Source organism: Leptidea sinapis, chromosome 10 (genome assembly GCF_905404315.1).
Source record: "Leptidea sinapis chromosome 10, ilLepSina1.1, whole genome shotgun sequence".
Classification (NCBI taxonomy): domain Eukaryota; kingdom Metazoa; phylum Arthropoda; class Insecta; order Lepidoptera; family Pieridae; genus Leptidea; species Leptidea sinapis.
Genome location: NC_066274.1, coordinates 10,299,971 through 10,323,714, shown reverse-complemented (window position 1 = coordinate 10,323,714; position 23,744 = coordinate 10,299,971). Strand labels below are relative to the sequence as shown.

The following is a 23,744-nucleotide window of genomic DNA, read 5'->3' as shown; positions in this document are numbered from 1 at the left end:
ATATTAATTTAGTTTTAAACAGAATGGTTATAATGTGATATATAATTGCTAACCGTTGCCACTAGCGAATAATAGAATCAAATTAATAAATTTTAAACTTATTTCACATATTTTCTTTCTTTTGATTTTTTTCATTTTGTAAGAATAAAAAACCAGAGAACAAACATGAAATAAATACGTATCGATTGTTTTGTTATTAGTGTAAAAAAGTGTTTTAACAAAGAAAATTGAAAAGAAATAAGAAAATTTTTATGGAATCCAAAAATTCAGTAGCCTAGAATCATCTTGGAAACTTTGCGTGTCGAATGGACGCAACTTGATCCCGATATATTCCGTAGTTTTGAGGTGATGGGAAGTAAAAAGAACCCTATTATAATTTTAAAAAGTAATGAAAAAAGTTCAATGGAATCCCAAAAACTAAGTTGCTTAGAATCTTTGAAAATTTCGCCGTGGAATGATTGAATTCCCACGTGTTTAGTAGTTTAAAGGTGATGGTGCGTCAATGAATCCCTATTTTTCAAATAAATAATATATACAGGGGGTTTTTTGAGAGGGGCAGTGAGTAATACATATCTTTGCAAAATTTGATCCTCATCAGCAACAGAGTCCATTTCCGTCAAAAGTTCCAGAAATTAAAAAAAAAAACTAGATATGCAATGGTTTCTTATAAATCGAGGGCATGACTCCTTTTATAACTTTTCTCTAAGTCTCGTAGTTTCCGACTTGGCCATCACCGCCCTTCTCAAAAAACCATCCTGTGGAATACATACCCATAATAGTGCAAGCGGTATTTGGAAATGCATGTCCAGCCAATTGTGTCGCTGCTAGACAAGAAAATGCCGTTGCTAAGCATATTGAGTGACAAGCTAAAGCTTTTCCGTGAGTGTCCCGTAATTCAGTAATTAATAAATAAATCGCTGCTGTCGCCAACAGAAACGGCACAGATATTATTAAACCTGAAACAAAATAAATCTAACAATATAAATGCTTTTATAATGATGATGAATATTGATTTAATTTAAAGGAACAGTAACTATCAAATAAATGCCTAACATTATAAGTTAAAATATAAATAAATTATTTAAAAAATTAACGTTCGTGCATTTTTGAATATTTTGGAATGATTAAGGAATAATTTCGTACGAATTGCTTTATTTATCAGTATAAAAGTACTAGGATTTATGTTGTTAAATATGATATTCATTTATTGCGCTATCTTACATAAAAATGACAATTTATATTACATAAAAAATTAACACTTCAGAACAATTATTTTAAATAACTATCGCCTTGGCTTTCGCTATTGTCAAAGCTTAGAAACCAAATAATTAAACTGTAAGAACATTTCACGACTGAGATTCGATCCCTCGACCTCGCGGAGTTTCGACTTCGCAATCACAATGATTCAACCACTGGTCCAATGACCGTATGATCATTCAGTTGAAATAGCTGAACTAATTTTAAATCTTTCATCCATAATTTCAACTACTGTCTTACATATTTTCGATCAGGCCACGTGTCCTGACGCGAGTTTAATATTTTACACCTATCCCCGGAAAAGTGCTCAACGCCGCTGAAGAAGTTTTCACTTCAATAATATTAATAATAAATAATAGACCAATATTATTATAATTATTTTACATTAATTATTTGATTATCATTAATTACTCCAGTAATAAGTGTTATATCTTTATTTCATTATTATTGAATACTCTAGTAATATGTCTTATAATTTTATAATCAACTATTCGAAAACCATTTAAAATTTACGAACTAGTTGTGATGTTGCAATTAATATGGATTACGGTTATGTCAACCCTCAGTGAAAGCTTTTCTCAATATCAATTATGGTCCCAGTTGGTTTATATATATATACTAATTCATATATTATTGTTTGTCTTACATAAAAAACATCTATTTTTTTTCACTAAGAGGTCATAGACGAGGTCCTAGAGAGGTCCCGAGTTATAATCCCAGTAGGTGCAATCATTTATATGATGAATCTGGATGTTTGTTTCCGAGACATGGATGTTTATATATATTTATGTATGTTTCAGTAAGTATATTGAATTAAATATATCGTTGTCTTGTACCCATAGTACAGGCTAAGCCTAGTTTAGGGCAAGATAATTTATATAAAAGTATTTATATATATTATTATATTATATTATTATAGATATAGTTAAAAATCATACTTACTAACCTATAGCGTAAGCGATAAGGGTTGGTGACGTCCCAGCCTCTTCTAAGGGAGTTGAAAAGCAAACCAGAGGTAAAGTCACTCCGGCTGGGTTGGAAGCATTCCAAAATGTCTCCATACAAAAGTTTCTCGTTCCCAATAGCGGTGGTTTACTGAACGGCATGAATAGAGAGCCATTGAATAGAAGATAAAACTCGTCTTCACTGACTTTATCCGGCTCCAATTTGTACCTGTGGATATTTTTTGGTTAATCTGTGTGAAATTTGCGAGGATATTTTTGCGAAATGAAAATCTTTTTAAGCAGACAGCGGACCTTATCCAGTTGGTTCTAGTATAAAAGCTACTAATATCAGAGTTTTTTTCCAAAACTAATAAAGAGTAAAGTAATAATGTATAAGTATGTCTTTATTATTATATATATTAAGATAATTTTGTTCATTGAATAAATAAAAAAAATAATAATAAGTAAGTAATTGAATTTGTGTTTTTGATTTGTTCACGTTTTAACACTGAATCTGGACAAGGAGTGCCTAGAGCTTAAATATGGCATATGTATTTAATCTGTATTTAAAACTTAATCGATAATTCAAATTAATTAAAAAATAATCTTAAAAATAAATAATAGTAGTAAAAATACATACATGAAAATTATAAACTAAAAATCATTAATAGCAGATATTGTTTGCTATATTTGGGATACAATGTAGCATAAGTATTTCATTGTATATACGAAACATTTAATATAGAAATTTCTACTAATAACAAAAAATAAATTAAGTATCATTTTTTTTTATTATTAAGGTAAAAATATGATAAAATGATAATGAAATGAGGGAAATCAAATGAGTCTTAACATCTTATATCAGGCGTAGGGCGTATCAATTACCATCAGCTGAAAGTAATGCTCGTCTCGTTCTTTATTTTCATAAAAAAAATGTCCAAAAGAGCTGTCATAACTTGAAGGTCCTTCATGTGCCACGGTTAAGTTCTTCATAGAGGCTCTATTGTTGGTGGTACTGTCAACTTGACCTGTCATAGCAAGATGTTTGTCAGTCTGTAATTTCTGTCCTCTAAAAAAAGTATTATTATTATTATGATTTGGGGATTAAAATGCACTTCAATTCTCGGATTTATTGTGTCCCCGGCTTGCGCTAGCGCGCCTGTACTCAACTCCCTGTGTCTAAAAAAATGAGATAAGGAAAAGAATCGAGGCTTCTAACTTATAAACGTGTCACTATGTCGCGATTTAAATTATATCCTCGAGACCTGTTACTATTAAAAGGTACAAAATGAAACTTAATTTAATTCACTGAGGTTTTATGCATATTATAATTATGCATTTAAGAAAATTTAAGTCACAAATCTTCCCACGAGAGATATTTTCCTTTTAATATCTGTATGTTAGCTATGTGGAAAATGGTAGCTGTAAAAGTTTTATGTAGTTGATATTGCAATTGAATATTATAATAGATATGCAATAATAATAATAAATTGTTTATTTCTTTAACAAAAAGTACTTAAAAACTAGGGGCAGGTGTTTCCCGTTAAGCTTATCGCCTGTGTTGGGAGTCACCGCTCTTTAACCTTTATTTATAACAAACAAAATTACATTATACTTAAGAGTTATTCATACATGTAAAAGTTAACTAATAAAAATATAATTTTGACCTTTTTTTTTTACAATGCAAATTACACAAATGAAATAATATGTACTTTAAAACTATTTATGAAAGTTCTACCATTATACGTTACGTTACTACTATATATAAAATAGACATGATCAGAGAAAGGGGAACATAATGCACAAGGAAGAGTGCATCTGGATTATACGCTTCAAATAATTTGCTTTAGCATATTTAGAATTTCATGGTACTTGAATATTTCACAATTCTCTATCAAAGTTACTAACGAGAACTTGTGCAAAATAAAATATTAAAATAAAAATAGTTTAAGAAAACTACGAAACTAAACACGCTTTGGTTGTAAAGATAATGGTTGGAATTTAAGAGGGACATCAATTCTTGCCTTATAGACGAAAGGTATAGATAAAAATAATTATATAAATTAACAAAAATCCAATTTTGCAAATAAATTTTTTTAATAATTTTATCAAATGAGTGTATTGTCATCGGTCCTCGATAAATCTACGAAGTTTGAATGATCTGGCCGTTTAAGTGGGTCAAAATCGCGCCCAAATCAGTCGGTTACAAAACAAATAGAAAATTTCCAAGCGAGTTACTTTGTTTGTATTGAATGAACTGAAGCGTCATGCTCGGATATGTTACGCTCTTCCGGATAAATTCGACTAAGGCAGCGTGATCAGTCACAGCAAAATTTACCAGAGGAGTTTATATACAATTTTAATTACATACATTGTGAATATTTTTGCTTTTCTGGTTATAAAAAATAATTCTAATTCGTATTATTAACCTAATCTTGATGGAGTTTTCAACTCGGCCGTATTGTCTTCAGCATACATCGTTTGTTTGATACATGTTAAAAAAATTAAATGTTTATTTAGTAACTACTTTAATAATTATTACCTTAGTAATATCTTTCTGGTTACGTTTGGAGATCTAAAAATTTTCAAATATTGGCGAGAGTTTTGTACAGTGCTTCATACACAATATAAAGATCCTCTAATAGTAATATTATTATTATATTTAATATTCTAGCTGCTTTTTATTATTTCATAAAAATCATTTCTAAAGCGGTAGTAGTATCTAGTATATTAGAAATGACATCAAAAAGAATTCTAAAGAAATTCTAAATCAATTTTGAGAAAATAAATACCTTTTATGCCTTCTAAATAAACAATAGCTATTCATAAAATATACACAGCTAGTGCTACAATGAGTTACATAGCACAAAAAATTTACTTTCTCCGAACTTGTAATTGCAAATGCGATGCCTTATTCAGTATTTTTATTCTGTGACTCGCGATCCGGTTCAGAGTACCAGCATATCAAGTACCTGATGCTAAACAGGATCGTATGACCATAACAGTCGTCTAGGTCATAACGGAGAACAAAATTACCTGCAGCGTAGAGTAATAATGCATTAAGAGGATTCTAAAGGACATTAAGTGAAATTTTTAATAAATAAATTTAATTTTTTCATTTCTCCTCTATTCTATTTTTATTCTTGTTATTATACTAAATATGTTTTTTTTTATTCCAAAACTACATAATATAAACAGTATTCTTTCGTGGTAAAAAAAAATTCTAAGTACGACTATTTTATGTCGAGCTAGCTCTGACTGACAATTATTTTAGAATAAAATTGATGTCATTGTATAGGGAATTATGTATTAATTGTTTAAATAAACAATATTAATAAATAAAATATGAACAGTAAGTACTACAATGTACTACATAACAGTTATAAAGGTTACTTTATCCAAACATTGTAATGGTGAGGCCATATTTAGTATTATTATTCTGTGACGATCGTCTATGAGATCTTTGGGGGAGTGGCCTTTGTCCAACAGTGGACGTCTTCCGGCTGATGATGATGATGATGATAGGGAATTAAATTTTCTAGCCTCTAAAGCAGCATTATTTGATAAAAACAAATTCTTATTAACGCTAAAATTATTTACGCGAGTGTTACACATTTAAATAAAACACTATTTAATTGATTAAAACGCGTGTAACTGTAACTAAAGTAAAAATACACAATTACACACGTTTAAAAAACAAAATTTACCATATAACTGCGGTCAATTGCTCAGTGTTGCTCATCATAATGAAACGAAATTGTATTTTAGCACCTGTCATAAGCGCAAGGGTTTCCCACGATGGTCTCAAACACGTTCGTGTCGTAGCTCCAGATGTGCGTCTCGTTGGCTCGGTGGAAGAGCGGCTGGAAGGTGAGGCTGGACCGAGCGCAGACAGTCCGCGCCTTGCCGTTCTCAAAGGTGACGCTGAGGTTTTGACCGCTGGCGCAGCACTTCGGCACCACTGGTAACCCCTTCTTCTCTTCATACTGGTAAAAAGTATAATATCATGTTAATGCTTTAAAAATAGGAGAATAAATTTATCAAAGTAATTTTGGTGAATCAATTTTCATACATTGTACAAAGGTTAAAATCCTGAAACAGTATACATTGAAAAGACTGACAAAGAATTTCTCTCCATTTCTCCGGTAATAAATCTTTGACATTGTTAATATTTATATTTTTTACATTATTAATATTTTTCGTGTTGGTGGATCACTTTACACACATTGTGTAAAATATAAAATGCTTAAACTGTAAATACAAAAAGAATGGCAAAGACTTTTTTGCTATTTCTTCGGTGATAAATCTTTGACATTGCTAAGTGTCATTTTGACATAAGTGAATGAATTATTAATATTTTTTCGATTTGTTTACTCACTTTATACACATTGTATAAAATGCTGAAACTGTAAATATAGATTGGAAAGAATGGCAAATAGTTTCTTGGCATTTCTGCGGTGGTTAATCTTTGACAATGTTAAGTGTCATGTTGACCTAAGTCAAAAAATTTCTACTATTATTTCGTTTTGATGCATCACTTTACACACATTTGTATAAAAAAAAATGCTGAAAGTGTAAATATAGATTGAAAAGAATGGCAAAGAGTTTCTTGGCATTTCTGCGGTGGTAAATCTTTGACAATGTTAAGTGTCATGTTGACCTAAGTCAAAAAATTTGTACTATTATTTCGTTTTGATGCATCACTTTACACACATTTGTATAAAAAAAATGCTGAAACTGTAAATATAGATTGAAAAGAATGGCAAAGAGTTTCTTGCCATTTTTTCGGTTTTCGTCTTTGACAGTGTTAAGTGTCATTTTGACCGAAGCGAATAAATCATTAATATTTTTTCTTTATTTCAAAGTTATTATAATAATATCTGAATGACCAAACTTTGCTCGGATTTTAAAGAATGTACAAACCTTGAACAAAAAAAACTAATACGACATCTAGACTCGAACCGGGGTTTTCTGATTTCCGGATCACCCAATGACCCATCTGAGCTGTAATAGCTCTATATAGTAGCGAAATTTACTTTTGTATTCTAATGTTATTGTAGCTGTTTCTCATTAAAACACAGATAAAACTACATTTTTTTTAAATTGAAACCTAGTTAGATCGATTTATCGCCCTCGAAACTACCCGTATACTAAATTTCATTGAAATCGTTGGAGCCGTTTCAGAGATTAAGATTATATTATATATACACGAATTGCTCGTTCAATGATAATGCTGTTGCAATATGTATTAATTAGATATAAATATAATAGATAATTCTAATATTGACAATCAAGTATTTGTATGCATTTATTGGCAAATTGTGCCGTGCATTTACCAATTGTTAAGAACTATGGTACCACGATTAAAACAAATAAATAAATTTTGTTCCAAATTTTATATCTCATGATTTTGAAATCAAAATCATTCGGCACACATGTTTTACTACAGTATAATTGACTTATATGATGTTAAAAATGAAAAAAACTGAACTCAGTGTTTACGAAAACTTTATTTAAAGGTGAGAAATTGATGACGTTAAGTTGAAAAAATTTTGTATCGGTCAATTGATCACCTCAAAAGTTTATATACATTTGCGCTCGTTGTACAGCACTTTAAATTATTGCTTCCAAAATACATTCATATATTTAAATCAATTTTTCGTGAAAACAGAGTTCAAATTCAAATAGTTTTATTCAAAATAGGATATGATATTACTTATTGAAAGTCAATAACCAGTTAAATAACGTTTCCATTTTTAATATAATAAATTTTTGGCCATTCTATGACCACGAGGGATGGAACAGTATGGCTAACATCATCAAGCAGTAGTTCACAAACGGCATTAATTTTTGAAGTACATCAAAATTAGATAAATTTAGAACTGTCATCAAAATAACTTTATGTGCATGTAGTGTCCGAGTCTTGCCAATAAGTTTTCTTATGAATGTCAGCAATATTATATTGATACAATGAGGTTCTATATATATAGAAAGTCATTGTATTGATTAGATTTTTTTATAAAAATAAGGGACGAGACGAGCAGGACGTTCAGCTGATAGTACAATTACTGTTGTATTGGGCAGGGCGTATATTGATACGGTACAATGCGGTGCCGCTGAGGATTATTGAAAAACCCAAAAATTTTGAGCGGCACTACAATTGCGCTCGTCACCTCGATACAGAAGATGTCAACTCTCATTTGCCCGGAAATTTCACTAGCTACGACGCCTTTCAGGCCGAAACACAATAATGTTTACACATGACTGCTTCACGGCTGGAATAGGCGCCGTTGTGGTACACATTATCTAGCCGGCATCCTATGCAAAGGAGCCTCCCACTGATAAAAGATGATGAGCTATGATAGCGCTACCAACTTCATGAACTGACAGAAGATATCCCAATTAATAATTACATTTAATTAACTTCTTACATATTTAAATAATATTTAATATCACTAACATAACAAATAACTATAATAGCATATATAACTTGATTCGTGTAAGTTAAGGCACTACAGCAGTGTCAACTAACAGTTGGTAGGATCTTCACGTTACACGGTTGTGCCCTATATAAGCCAGAGCGCTATCCGAGTTGGCATTACTTATTGTGAATTCAAAGGTGTAACGCCGCCCAAATTGTATTGAGTCAGTTATTATTATAATTGTTCATGGAAACTGTAAAATACAGATATTTCAATTTTATTAAGTGCGTTTAAATTACCAACCCCTTCTACAAGCATTTCTCGCAACGTTCCTAGATGATACATTCTTCACAAGAAACAAAACTGTACGTAGTGGTCTAATTCTCTTTACAATTAGATTGCATTAGCTCGTCACGTCATAACTGTGACGTCACAAAGGTCCGTACTCCAGAAGGCGTCTATGTAAACACTTTAGGTATTCTCTATTATGTGCATTTTGAAGACAATGACAATACAAACGGTGAATACGAATCTATGATGACGTTCAGTCTCTGAACTTACGAGGATTATTAGACCCAGCATAAACAGTGTGTGTTATTAGTGCCATTTCTTAGATAGTAATGATTCTTTACGAATTTGTTTTATAGTACAACGGTTGTGCCACAATAACATAGTTTATTCCCCTTAGTAGAGTCGTTAATATATGAAACTAGCAGCCCGGACAGACTTCGTTCTGTCAAAAATTAATAGTTATTTATGCAACTGTTGAGTAACTATTATGTAATAACGGGTATATTAAAACACGAATGTGGATTTGTTGATAATAGTATCACATGAGTGTTTTAATACCTAATAATCAAACAGTTGCATACAAGACTTTATCTATACCCAAAATATGAATCCTCTAAAAGATTCTGAAACAGTTAGCTTAAAACAACCAGTCCTAGTAGTAACCTAATATCATCCACTACTGGTTATATAAAAATAAACTAAGTATTAATGAAAGAATTATTTGTTTTAGATCTTTTTAAGGTGTACAATACTGCAGTATATTATTTTAATCTATCTCATAGGGTTTAGCGCTTGCAATGTAAGCGCAAAAAATCACATGCCATGAGCTATCGGCCACTCTGTCAATCTTCACGTAACTTAAATAAATTATAATATTTATATCAAGGTAACCAAACAATCACAATTATAATATTAAAAACTCAACTATTTGTTTGTTTGTTATTGTTTTATATATTAAGAGCATTGGTAACAACACCATCAGCTCAAACCAAAATACAATAAAAGAAGAACATTATACTTGATTACAAGAAAAACTCCCGTTAGGTTTATGGGTAAAAATAATCTTTATGTAGGTTACACCCCCATTTTGTCAGAAACTCGGTTGCAGCCTCAAAGAGGATGTAAATACCACGTAACAAGGGGCGGGACTGCCTAAGTAGAAATTAAAATTTAGATAAGTATGAATCGTCATTTGACATAAGTTTGAAATAGTAGTAATTACCGTATTGCAATTGGCCACGAAGTATAATCCGGCTAAGTTTGAAAGCGAACAGTTGCTTAAAACGTAGTGGATTTCGGCTATCTCCTTTTTATACAAGATTATAGCCGTCATCTGTCAATCTGTCAATGACTGCACGATCCATAAAATCGAGTGAATCGATTTTTTCTTAGAGAGTTTCGCTAGGCCGATGCCATTATTTTCAAGTATTTCCAAGAGGACGAACATGCGAGTCGAATCTAATTTTTATCAAAATACACATGAATATATAATCACAGTCAAGCAGGAATAATAAAGATATTTAGGAAAATGAAGCCGACGTAAGTAAGAAGTAATTGAAGGGCGGGCCATATAATTTAGACGTCATTTAAAAAATGATAAATTGAGGGTTAGGATCAAAATATAATGGGACACTGTGCTCCGTTGTTTCACCTTTTTATCGCGTAGCCTTGCCTCGTTCTAATATCTTTAGGAACTTAAGGAATGATAGATTTTGTAACGATTACTTTATGTAAATATATGTTTTTAATATTAATGTAGAGAAATAAGTCGAGGTTTTCTTGTCAGTAACAAAAATAAAGCTTGAATAACTTTTGAAAACAAATAATGAGTTTATCGGATTATGATAATCTCATTTAAAATAATTAAAAAGACCACAAAAAAATCAATAGAGGTAGTTTAAGCCCGTTTATTACGGGATAATAATAAGAATTTGTGACACTAAATAATCTTTATATCTATTTATATATTAATACTAGCGGACCCTTAAATTTGAAAAATCAGTCCAGGCCTTAGGAGGAGATCACTAATATACGTAGGAGAATTATATGTCGACTTTATTGAGAGTCTAAACCAATCTCAAATTCTTGGAACACTAAAAAAATCATCAAAATCAGTCCAGCCATTTAGGAGGTAGTTCAGCCATCCACGAATTCACTTGAAGACACACAGAAAATTTCATTTGAATTTGTTTAATTATGATTCAGCATTTAAAAATACATACAACTTCAAGTTTTCACCCATCTACAATCAACACTTACATTTGTATCGCGATTTTAATATTATTCTAATCCACCCACAGACACGCAATAGAGTTGCAATATGGCAATCGAACATAATGATTATTGTGGTACGATAAATTTAATGTATGATATATTTGATAGGTCTCAGAATCGGTCGTCATCTATTTTGATATCCTAAAAATTTTAATTATTAATTTTTTTTATTACTTTATATGGCAATACAAGGTTGCTGGGTCAGCTAGTATAATACATAAAGATGAAATTTCCACATATGTATTCATTACAATATCTCTGGAACTATAAGGCGTAGAGACTTGAAATTTGGTAGAAATATTCCTTTCGCTGAGTAGAGGTCAGACCTTTTTACTATGAACAGACCAACGTCTGTTGAGTCAGCTAAGTACTTCATACATTTTTAGTTTCCGTACGGCAGCGCGCGATGTCATCGGTCACCATGATGTAGGTACGTATGTATGAGTATTGATTCAGTTGCTGTAACGTTGATATAGCGTGTTGTGTTATTTTTATATTCCGTACGGCAGCGCGCGATGTCATCGGTCACCATGATGTAGGTACGTATGTATGAGTAGTGATTCAGTTGCTGTAACGTTGATATAGCGTGTTGTGTTATTTTTATATTCCGTACGGCAGCGCGCGATGTCATCGGTCACCATGATGTAGGTACGTATGTATGAGTAGTGATTCAGTTGCTGTAACGTTGATATAGCGTGTTGTGTTATTTTTATATTCCGTACGGCAGCGCGCGATGTCATCGGTCACCATGATGTAGGTACGTATGTATGAGTAGTGATTCAGTTTCTGTAACGTTGATATAGCGTGTTGTGTTATTTTTATATTCCGTACGGCAGCGCGCGATGTCATCGGTCACCATGATGTAGGTACGTATGTATGAGTAGTGATTCAGTTGCTGTAACGTTGATATAGCGTGTTGTGTTATTTTTATATTCCATACGGCAGCGCGCGATGTCATCGGTCACCATGATGTAGGTACGTATGTATGAGTAGTGATTCAGTTGCTGTAACGTTGATATAGCGTGTTGTGTTATTTTTATATTCCGTACGGCAGCGCGCGATGTCATCGGTCACCATGATGTAGGTACGTATGTATGAGTAGTGATTCAGTTGCTGTAACGTTGATATAGCGTGTTGTGTTATTTTTATATTCCGTATGGCAGCGCGCGATGTCATCGGTCACCATGATGTAGGTACGTATGTATGAGTAGTGATTCAGTTGCTGTAACGTTGATATAGCGTGTTGTGTTATTTTTATATTCCGTACGGCAGCGCGCGATGTCATCGGTCACCATGATGTAGGTACGTATGTATGAGTAGTGATTCAGTTGCTGTAACGTTGATATAGCGTGTTGTGTTATTTTTATATTCCGTATGGCAGCGCGCGATGTCATCGGTCACTATGATGTAGGTACGTATGTATGAGTAGTGATTCAGTTGCTGTAACGTTGATATAGCGTGTTGTGTTATTTTTATATTCCGTACGGCAGCGCGCGATCTCATCGGTCACCATGATGTAGGTACGTATGTATGAGTAGTGATTCAGTTGCTGTAACGTTGATATAGCGTGTTGTGTTATTTTTATATTCCGTATGGCAGCGCGCGATGTCATCGGTCACCATGATGTAGGTACGTATGTATGAGTAGTGATTCAGTTGCTGTAACGTTGATATAGCGTGTTGTGTTATTTTTATATTCCGTACGGCAGCGCGCGATGTCATCGGTCACCATGATGTAGGTACGTATGTATGAGTAGTGATTCAGTTGCTGTAACGTTGATATAGCGTGTTGTGTTATTCTTATATTCCGTATGGCAGCGCGCGATGTCATCGGTGACCACGATGTAGGTACGTATGTATGAGTAGTGATTCAGTTGCTGTAACGTTGATATAGCGTGTTGTGTTATTTTTATATTCCGTATGGCAGCGCGCGATGTCATCGGTCACCATGATGTAGGTACGTATGTATGAGTAGTGATTCAGTTGCTGTAACGTTGATATAGCGTGTTGTGTTATTCTTATATTCCGTATGGCAGCGCGCGATGTCATCGGTCACCATGATGTAGGTACGTATGTATGAGTAGTGATCCAGTTGCTGTAACGTTGATATAGCGTGTTGTGTTATTGTTATATTCCGTACGGCAGCGCGCGATGTCATCGGTCACCATGATGTAGGTACGTATGTATGAGTAGTGATTCAGTTGCTGTAACGTTGATATAGCGTGTTGTGTTATTTTTATATTCCGTATGGCAGCGCGCGATGTCATCGGTCACCATGATGTAGGTACGTATGTATGAGTATTGATTCAGTTGCTGTAACGTTGATATAGCGTGTTGTGTTATTTTTATATTCCATACGGCAGCGCGCGATGTCATCGGTCACCATGATGTAGGTACGTATGTATGAGTAGTGATTCAGTTGCTGTAACGTTGATATAGCGTGTTGTGTTATTTTTATATTCCGTACGGCAGCGCGCGATGTCATCGGTCACCATGATGTAGGTACGTATGTATGAGTAGTGATTCAGTTGCTGTAACGTTGATATAGCGTGTTGTGTTATTTTTATATTCCATACGGCAGCGCGCGATGTCATCGGTCACCATGATGTAGGTACGTATGTATGAGTAGTGATTCAGTTGCTGTAACGTTGATATAGCGTGTTGTGTTATTTTTATATTCCGTACGGCAGCGAGCGATGTCATCGGTCACCATGATGTAGGTACGTATGTATGAGTAGTGATTCAGTTGCTGTAACGTTGATATAGCGTGTTGTGTTATTTTTATATTCCGTATGGCAGCGCGCGATGTCATCGGTCACCATGATGTAGGTACGTATGTATGAGTAGTGATTCAGTTGCTGTAACGTTGATATAGCGTGTTGTGTTATTTTTATATTCCGTACGGCAGCGCGCGATGTCATCGGTCACCATGATGTAGGTACGTATGTATGAGTAGTGATTCAGTTGCTGTAACGTTGATATAGCGTGTTGTGTTATTTTTATATTCCGTATGGCAGCGCGCGATATCATCGGTCACCATGATGTAGGTACGTATGTATGAGTAGTGATTCAGTTGCTGTAACGTTGATATAGCGTGTTGTGTTATTTTTATATTCCGTACGGCAGCGCGCGATGTCATCGGTCACCATGATGTAGGTACGTATGTATGAGTAGTGATTCAGTTGCTGTAACGTTGATATAGCGTGTTATGTTATTCTTATATTCCGTATGGCAGCGCGCGATGTCATCGGTGACCACGATGTAGGTACGTATGTATGAGTAGTGATTCAGTTGCTGTAACGTTGATATAGCGTGTTGTGTTATTTTTATATTCCGTATGGCAGCGCGCGATGTCATCGGTCACCATGATGTAGGTACGTATGTATGAGTAGTGATTCAGTTGCTGTAACGTTGATATAGCGTGTTGTGTTATTCTTATATTCCGTACGGCAGCGCGCGATGTCATCTGTCACCATGATGTAGGTACGTATGTATGAGTAGTGATTCAGTTGCTGTAACGTTGATATAGCGTGTTGTGTTATTTTTATATTCCGTACGGCAGCGCGCGATGTCATCGGTCACCATGATGTAGGTACGTATGTATGAGTAGTGATTCAGTTGCTGTAACGTTGATATAGCGTGTTGTGTTATTTTTATATTCCGTACGGCAGCGCGCGATGCCCTAAGCTTGTAGTATAAGACGTCTATTGAAAACACACTCTAAATTTTGATTGCAAATTCAAATATTTTCATTCAAAATAGGATTCAAAATCAATTATTTAACGTTAAAAACTACCACCGATTCAAAATAGGCTGCCTCAGATCTGAGAAGAATGGGCGCAAGAAACTCAGCGGGATTTTTTTAAATAAAAATATGCTAAGATTTACTTGAGAGTGTCGAACTATGTGTTTTTACACTAACGGTCGTATCATTTTTTTAACGTTAATTAAGAAATTTGATTTTGCAAAGCTTCAAGCGACTGTAGACTTAAGTTTTAACATGAAGTCCAACCAAACTACACAACAGAATCGCCGGCAAGTATCCTATACCCCCACCGCACTGTCTCCACCCACTTGTGTCGCCTATCGCGCCTATGTATCGCGAAGATGTTCTTCTCATAATTTTCGCACAGACACAATACGACATTAAGTCGAAATGCACCACCTAACGATCTTAATAGTTTCTGTATAGTTATAAATAATCATAAAATTAAAAAAAAATACGTAGCGCTTGACGTTTTCCGTGTAGATTTCAGTGGGTTCAATTAAAGTTACATGTTACGAACGATAAACGATTTAAATTAAGCATGTAAAATAAACAAAAAACAAAGCTCTTATAATATTGAAGCAGTGGGAGGCTCCTTTCCAAAGAATGCCGACTAGATTATGGGAATCACAACGACGCCTATTTCTGCCGCGAAGCACTAATGTGTAAACATTATTGTGTTTCGATCTAAAGAGCGCCGTAGTTAGTGGAATTGTCAAATAAGACTTAACATCTTATGTCTCAAGGTGACGAGCGCAATTGTCATCGAATCTAATCTCAGATTTTTTGGGATTTTTCAAAAATCCTAAGCGGCACTGCATTGTAATGGGCAAACCGTATCAATTACCATCAGCTGAACGTCCTGCTCGTTTCATCCCCTATTTTCATAAAAAAAAAAATTCTAATACCAAATGTATGGAAGTGTTTAATATCTTTGGATACTTCACGTTTTTTTTAAATGTTATTAATGTCATTTTAGTGATTAGGTAACGCACTTTCGGTATCAATTTAAAGTTTTTTGATATCTGTAATAATTATGACGACCTGTATAGCCGAGAGGTTGAGGTTCCTACCTACTAAGCTAGAGGTCCCGGGTTCGAATCCCGGTAGGTGCAAGCATTTATATGGTGAATATGGATGTTTGTTTCCGAGTCATGGATGTTTAAATGTATTTATGTATGTTTAAGTAAGTATATTGTATTAAATATATCGTTGTCTTGCAAACACAGGCTATATATGCTTAATTTGGGGCAAGATAATTTGTGTAAAAAGTGTGTCAAAATAAAAAAGTAATCGCCTAGTCACACTTAATTATTACACCCTGTATATAACATGACTAAAATAAGTGTTTATTTTTATTCAAATCCCTGATCTACCACTTAAATACTCAAATGTCACTGGGTGAAGATGCAAGTCACTTACTTTTTATGTTTCGAACAAAGGGTCAATCTCTGATCGTATATTTGATAAAATTAAATTCTGTGTCGGTAGAAGACAAAAAGTTCAATATTGCCTTGTGTCAGCTTGTTAGAGACGTGCTTGTCATAATGAAACGATGGCAACACCGCAGCGGGTGGGGAAAATTACTGGAACATTTATGAGACATGCCGATTTCAAGACACATAAAATGTTATCTTGGTCGTAGAAGTCACAAGAATGGCTTGCCGCCAAATTATTTTTGTTTTGCCACAGCATTTTACTAACCATTTATGCAAAACGTACCTACTCATGGTCTTTTAAATGTTATTTGTTTGATAATAATTCTTGCTAGACTTTCATACTTTTGCAGTTGTCTTTTTAATATTTAGATTCATTTTATATATAATAGTTAATATCATAATAATCTAAAGAAAAAAACTAATTTAGGTATGTATAATTATTATTCTTTACTTGTTCATAAATAAAATATAATGTAAGGGAAATCTTTTATCAGGTGTTGAGTTCAAATCTACTCTTGGGAACCAGAGCTTAAATCTGGTGGTGCCTTAGACTTGAAAGAAGAATTAAAAATAATTATTCAACTTCACCCCTTCACCCGCGGTTTCGTGGAAATAATCTTATCCTTGTTTCGCCTAGCCCCATCTGCCATCTACCAAGCCGTGTGATAAAGAACTCGGTTCCAAAAAAAACCCCGTATAACGATTGCATTATTAAAATCAAATTCAAATATTTTAATCATAATAGGATATGATATTATTGAAAATCGAAATCATCAACCACCTATTTGAAAAAGTACGCCTCAGATCTGAGAAGAACAGGCCGCAAGGAACTCAGGCTTCTTTTTCTTTCATAAAAAATATGGTTGCAATGTCCGTATCATACAATGAAACTTATTATTCAATGCCCTGAGGGCGGTCGCTCAATTCCCAATTTGTAGTATCATTAAGAAAGTCATTTATGCTTTAGTAACATTAACCAAACAAATGTTTTCTTAACAATTCTTTCGAATTTCGTAATACATTTTTTTGAATATTTTCTGGGATTTTGTTGTAAAAGATATAACCCTACAAAAGACTTACTAACTCGACTTAGCCTATTAGTAGACATTATAAGTTATGTCTGTTCGTGACAACATTATGGTTATGACAATTTCTAGCAAATTCATTTATGTGCCTATTTACATATTGTTAGACAACAGATAAAAACAGGCCAGTAATATTAGCTTAGTTTGCGTGAGAAGCTACGTCTTACGCTCACGATTTGTATGACACTTTGTGTTAGTGTGTGTGAATTGTTCACAATAGAGGTGAGTTCTAAACTCAATTAAAATTTTTCGACGTTTTCACAGCTGTCATAGTCGATCTAGTAGTATAAATGATCTAAGGTATGTATGTACATAACATTTTCATAATATATTGAGAAGCAACAGTCACGATGTTTATTACTTTAAATTTAGCTCTTAATGATTTTTTTTTTCATTACGGAAGAAGTCCACTGAGAAGTCTCAAAGTTACCATATGAAATTACTTAGCAAATTGCACTCAGAATGATTGATCACGATTCAGTATTAATGGTGGCTTCGTAAGTCGTGATTCGTGCTATGCAGACCACAGACTACCAGTATCTTACCGGTCGTAAATAGACAGCTCCTGTCAAAGTCGTAGAAAGAGAGCGATATTCATTAGCATTACTCGACTTGAGCACGCGACTTCGTGAACTCTATTTAGTTCGACATGGAAAGTCTCATTGTTTCTGATACCTTTTTTCGATATGATTTCTTGTCGTCGAAAAGCTAAAAAATTTTTGAAGGGTTACAGTATGTTTAAGTAGTGTTTTCGTAGAGTGTATAATTTTTTTTTTAAAAGGCAGTAATCTGACGCGTTTGTTGGATATATGATTCCGTATCCGAAGGATATTAACGGGAACTTTATTGCTATGGTTCTTTTGTCTCTCCGTTTGTACGTCTGTTCGTCCGCCGGTCTGTCATCTGGTTTTTGTTTTATGGAAGAATAGGACATACGACCGTATCTGTCACCTGATGTTAAGTGATTACCGCCGCCCACACGGTATTTGTTCATGTCGTATCGTCCCGGAAACATTGCACAAGGAATCTCATTTCACAGCTTGGTTGAACTTGGAAAAAAGTTCCTTGAAAACCACACTGTGAACCACACATATATGTTTTGGGAATGACATCCTAATATTTGGCGTGTCGTGCGAAGGTGATCACTCCCCGTGATAAATGCGGTAGGAAACACACAATGAAAATTCAAAGCTCGGTAGATGCAAACATTTATATGATGAATATGGATATTTGTTTCACGAGTCATGGATATTTATATACTTATGTATGTTTAAGTAAATATATCGCATTAAATATTTTTGTCTTATAACCATAGCACAGACTAAAAGTGTGTTAATATTTTTAAAAAAGACGTCTCTACAAAACGCCAAGTAATCCAGCCTTAAGTGACTGCACTTACATTAGCACTCGATCTCCGAGAATCAGAGCAGCTCTGCGTTGCCAATTTCTTTTAAACAACAATAAAAACTTATAAACAGAGAGAACGCCTGAATATACATTATAGGATAGTAGATACCCATTAAATTAATTTCTATCAAAACTTTTGCAACTTTTGAATATATTTTTAAAAAATTGCCTGAACTCTTTTTAATTCCATTGATGTGAAGTCGGCCGTAAAAATAAAATTTGATTACCTACAACGTATTTTAATTATTCGACGTCCAAATTGATAAATTAATAAATTTGACCCAATTAGATAATAGATTTCGCCTAAGATTAGTACGATGTCAGAAACATTATTGAAAACAGTTTTATCTTAGTTCATTCACAAGATTATATATATAAGAATAAGATGCTCGCAAAATACATTTATTTATTTACGGTATGTGTGGTTTGATGTACTCAATAACTCTTGTCTTTGCGAATTAATTTACATTAAATTTTTTTGAGTTACTCGTGTTAGGCGTTGAGTATATGTTTGGAGTACGTTCAATCACTTTACATATTATATTGTAACTGAAATGATTTGTATAAAGATGAAGATGTAAATGTTGATTTTAAAGAGCGGCAATGAGTTTCTTGCCGCTTCTTCTCATTAAAGCTCAACCCCTTACAAAATGGGGTTAGATATAATAAGAAAAGAAAACTTTTAAAATTCATAAGTGTCATTTCCTTGACATACATGAATAAACTGACTTTGATTTGATTTTGATTAATTTGTACCGTTTGTTTCACTATACCTCTCTCTCTTGTCTCAATTTACTCCGTGTACTATAAATGAGGTTTCCAAAATTATAGACAACTTAGATCCCAACACGAGTACAGGACTGGATGGTATAAGTACCAAAGCCATAAAATGTATCAAAAATCTTATAATAAATAAATTAACAAAATGTCTAAATCAACTTTTGGCTGAAGGTATCTTTCCGGACAGTCTAAAAGTTGCTAGAGTTACCCCACTGTACAAAGCAGGCAATAAATCTAACCCTGGGAACTACCGACCAGTTTCAGTTCTACCGACATTCTCAAAAATTTTTGAAAAAATCATATTTAACAGATTAGAGAAATACCTAACTGAGATAAACTTTATATATGATAAACAGTACGGTTTCCGGCCAAAATCAAATACAGTTGGTGCCACCATTGATCTAGTAACCACAATAAAAACCAAAATAGATCAGAGGGAAGTGGCAATAGGAGTCTTTATTGATCTCAAAAAGGCTTTTGACACCGTCAGCCACACCCTGCTCCTAGAAAAACTGCAACACATCGGTATAATAGAAACCGCACACAAAATCCTAGAGTCATACTTAAAAAGTCGGTACCAGATTGTAAAAATTGGAGCTCATCAAAGCAAATCCAAGCTGCTGACATGCGGGGTTCCTCAGGGATCCCTTCTAGCACCTTTATTATTCCTGGTGTACGTAAATAACATACATCAAGCAGGTTTGCAGGGTCATCTTACCCTTTATGCAGACGATACATGTCTATTTTACTTCGGCAAAAACTTAGAAGAACTAATGGGAAATGCACAAGATGATTTAAATATACTGCAAAAGTGGTTTCAATGTAAACTTTTAACTATCAATGCCTCCAAAACATCATATATGATATTTAGTGCTAAAAATAAAAAACTACCTAACATTCCTAATCTTACCATCAACGGAGAAGTATTGCAAAAGACTTTTGAAGAAAAATACCTTGGATTGACACTCAATAAACACTTAACATGGAAATCACACCTAATAAATATAAAAAACAAACTTTCATCTCTAGTAGGCTCTCTACACAAAATAGTTCGGTGTATCCCAAAACAAGCTCGACTATTGATATATAATGCCCTAGTTAAGCCACACTTACTCTACCTCATTGAAATATGGGGTAATGCAGGTAAGACTAATATAAAACCAATCCAAACGCTACAAAACCGAATAATAAAAATTTTACATAATTATGACTACTTAACTCCTACAGAAACTATTTACAAAGAAACGAAACTATTGAACATTACTCAACTTTACAACTACTACACATGCATACTTATATATAAGATAACTCATAGACTCATTCACTCAAATACAACATTCACAACAAAACACAATACCAACAAATATGGTTTACGTCACGCCAGACACTTTGTATTACCTAGTATTAGAACCAACTATGGTAAAAATAATATAACATTTGCAGGAGCACAGCTATACAATAAGCTTCCGAAAACTGTAAGAGAAGCGACTTCGCTCAACATCTTCAAAAAAAGGCTCCTATATCATTTACAAAGCAATGAATAAAAACATCTTATAATAACAATAAACTATATCTTGTAACTTGGACCACCGCCTTAAAAAACCAGAAAGCAGCAATGAGCAAATTCGCCTCTCACTCACTGATTTTATGTTCTCATGTAAGTGACGACAGTCTTAATGAGAAATTAAAGTTCTTTAAACCGATACCTCGTGTTACAAAATACCCCGTAAAATTATAATTAATTAACAAAGCCAAAAATTTAGTCAACACCAGTAAGCTGTTATGTCAGGGAACCAGGTTATTAAACAGAAATACCTATGTATCTATTTTACCTAATAATTGTCTAATTTAATAAATTTTCTATTTTACATTCATAAATTTTTGCTTCCTCAATACAAGGATATCATTATACTCAAGTACTGGCTTCAAAAAATGTCCAGTTTGGAAAAAATGGTTATGTGAAGAACAGAGTGTATTTCTCCAACTGTCCAACGGTTGCCGAGATGGAACAGCGTGTTGGATCTGTTTTCACATGAATAACACCGACGATGATGCGAAATGCCACACAAGTCAAATTCCGACGAGCGAGGTTGCGTATTGAGCAAGGCGGAGCACACTTTGAGCCGTTTCAGTTAATTTTGAAGTTTATTATGAAAAAGTAAGTGTTCGTTTTGGTTGTTCCGTTAGGTAAGGTTTTTTAAAAAATTTTTCGTTCCGCGAATGAGGTAAAAGTGTGGGTACATTATGCGTAGTTTAGTATTCAATTTTACTGTAATAGGGTTTGCCCATCAGTGAAAATAATAATATTTTTTATATTTTTGGGGTATGTTATGAAATATATTTTTTTTATTTTTACGAACCGTAGTAACGCTTTGTAACATACCCCATGTTACAAAGCGTTACTACGGTTCTTTAATATAGCGAATGGACTCGTTATAAGGCCCCATTTAACCTCCTACCGGCTTTACGGGTAGTTTTGTAACAGCCTGTACAAACAAATCCGTTAAGAGACTCAGACGACCTTTATTCCTGTTACCCGCAAGGTGTACCAGGGAACGTTGATACAATTTGTTACACAGTTTGCCTGATCCCCGGAGGATATCCCGAGACGTGACTGCACTGCTAACATAACATAGCACAAGATGATCCCGCCGAAGGCTAAAAGGTCTTTGATCAAGTATGAACTAGATTAAAGGTAACTTAAATATGGCAAAGAAATATGGGCACAAATAAGATATAAGAATGTCTTTATTTGGCTATAGTATTATCGAACCATAGACTTATGGACTGCTAGCATTTTCCCGCGACTTCGTCCGCGTTAAATAGTAGCTTTGGGCATTTTTTTTATTTTTAGGATACTTTTCAAATAATACACACAAACTGCTCTTAAAAAAAGTTATAAAGAGTTAACTGTATAAATATAAATTATCGTATATTATCTGCTAAGCATGTCCTAACACTAAGTCGCGCGGTTCGTGTTTTGAGCTATGTTTTGAGATATGTTTGTGTAGGATTAATTGTATTTAGCCCAACCCTAAAGATCTTAGTCGTATGTTAGGTTCAGTCATACGGTGCACAGCACAGATCAGTTTAAAGAGATTAGAATGGCCTTATGGGAGGGGCAGGCGGCCGCAAATATGATTGACGGATCATATTTCACCGGCTGACAGTCTAAAAGTTTGCGAAAACGATGAATTTTGCCATCTTGCACTATAATAACGTCACAAAAAGCAAGCCAGATCTCTAGTGTTGTCCGAGAAGGGATTTCTTTTCACCCGTAAGTCCAAAAATATATGTAATTATTAAATATATTAGGAAAATTTATTGAATTAGGCGTTACTTTGCGGAAATCCATAATTATACAAATGATTTAGGCTTTCTTGGCGAGACAACACGTCCTGAGGATGCCTCGTGTAGAGGCGAAGCACGTGTCGAATTGTTTTATGAATAAATATTGGCGGAATTAACACTAAAGAAAGCCTAAATCATTTGTATAAGTAATTAAATATATCAAAGTTTGAATACATGCGTTGACTTACTTCGTGTAAGACATTGACTATTTGACGTTTGAGTGTGTTTGTTGCATCATTTTACATATTATATTGTAATTGAAATGATCTGTAAATCTTGATATAAAAGAGTGGCAATGAGTTTCTTGCTACTTCTTCTCATTAGCTCAACCCTATACGAAGTAGCGGTAGATTCAATAAGAAAAATATTTTATTTTTTTTGACATTCCTAAGTGTCATTTTCATGACCTACTTGAATAAACTGATTTTGATTTGATATCGATTGGGTTGAACCTAATTGTAGACAGTGTCTTTTACCTGTTCTGGGGTGCACAGTAATGATAATATTGTTGTCACTGATGTTTTTCTACAGATGTGAACGGGCGCCGATCATTCACAAAAGTAATCACTGAAATTAACACAACCGCGTTTGAATTCTACAAACCAGCTGTAAATTAGTCGTTTCACATGCTGCTTAATTGTTAAAAGCAATTTGTTGCTAAGTTCTGGTGAGCTATCAAATTATACTGTCCTAAAATTGTAGAATATCATTCTAATAAATTTTTTACGA

The 23,744-nt window shown here is 33.9% G+C and overlaps 1 protein-coding gene across 1 annotated transcript in view; it reads right to left on the bottom strand.

The window, feature by feature from the left end:
* Window positions 1–817: 817 nt before the first annotated feature.
* The window catches only part of LOC126966584 (uncharacterized), a 150,206-nt gene continuing 127,279 nt past the window's right edge, over window positions 818–23,744 (bottom strand). The window contains exons 2-4 of the mRNA XM_050810726.1: window positions 5,973–6,187; window positions 2,200–2,430; window positions 818–956 (exon numbers count right to left, since the gene is read on the bottom strand). Of these exons, the coding sequence (XP_050666683.1) occupies window position 956; window positions 2,200–2,430; window positions 5,973–6,187 (447 nt within the window). The 3' untranslated portion in view covers window positions 818–955. The remainder of the gene's footprint in view (window positions 957–2,199; window positions 2,431–5,972; window positions 6,188–23,744) is intronic.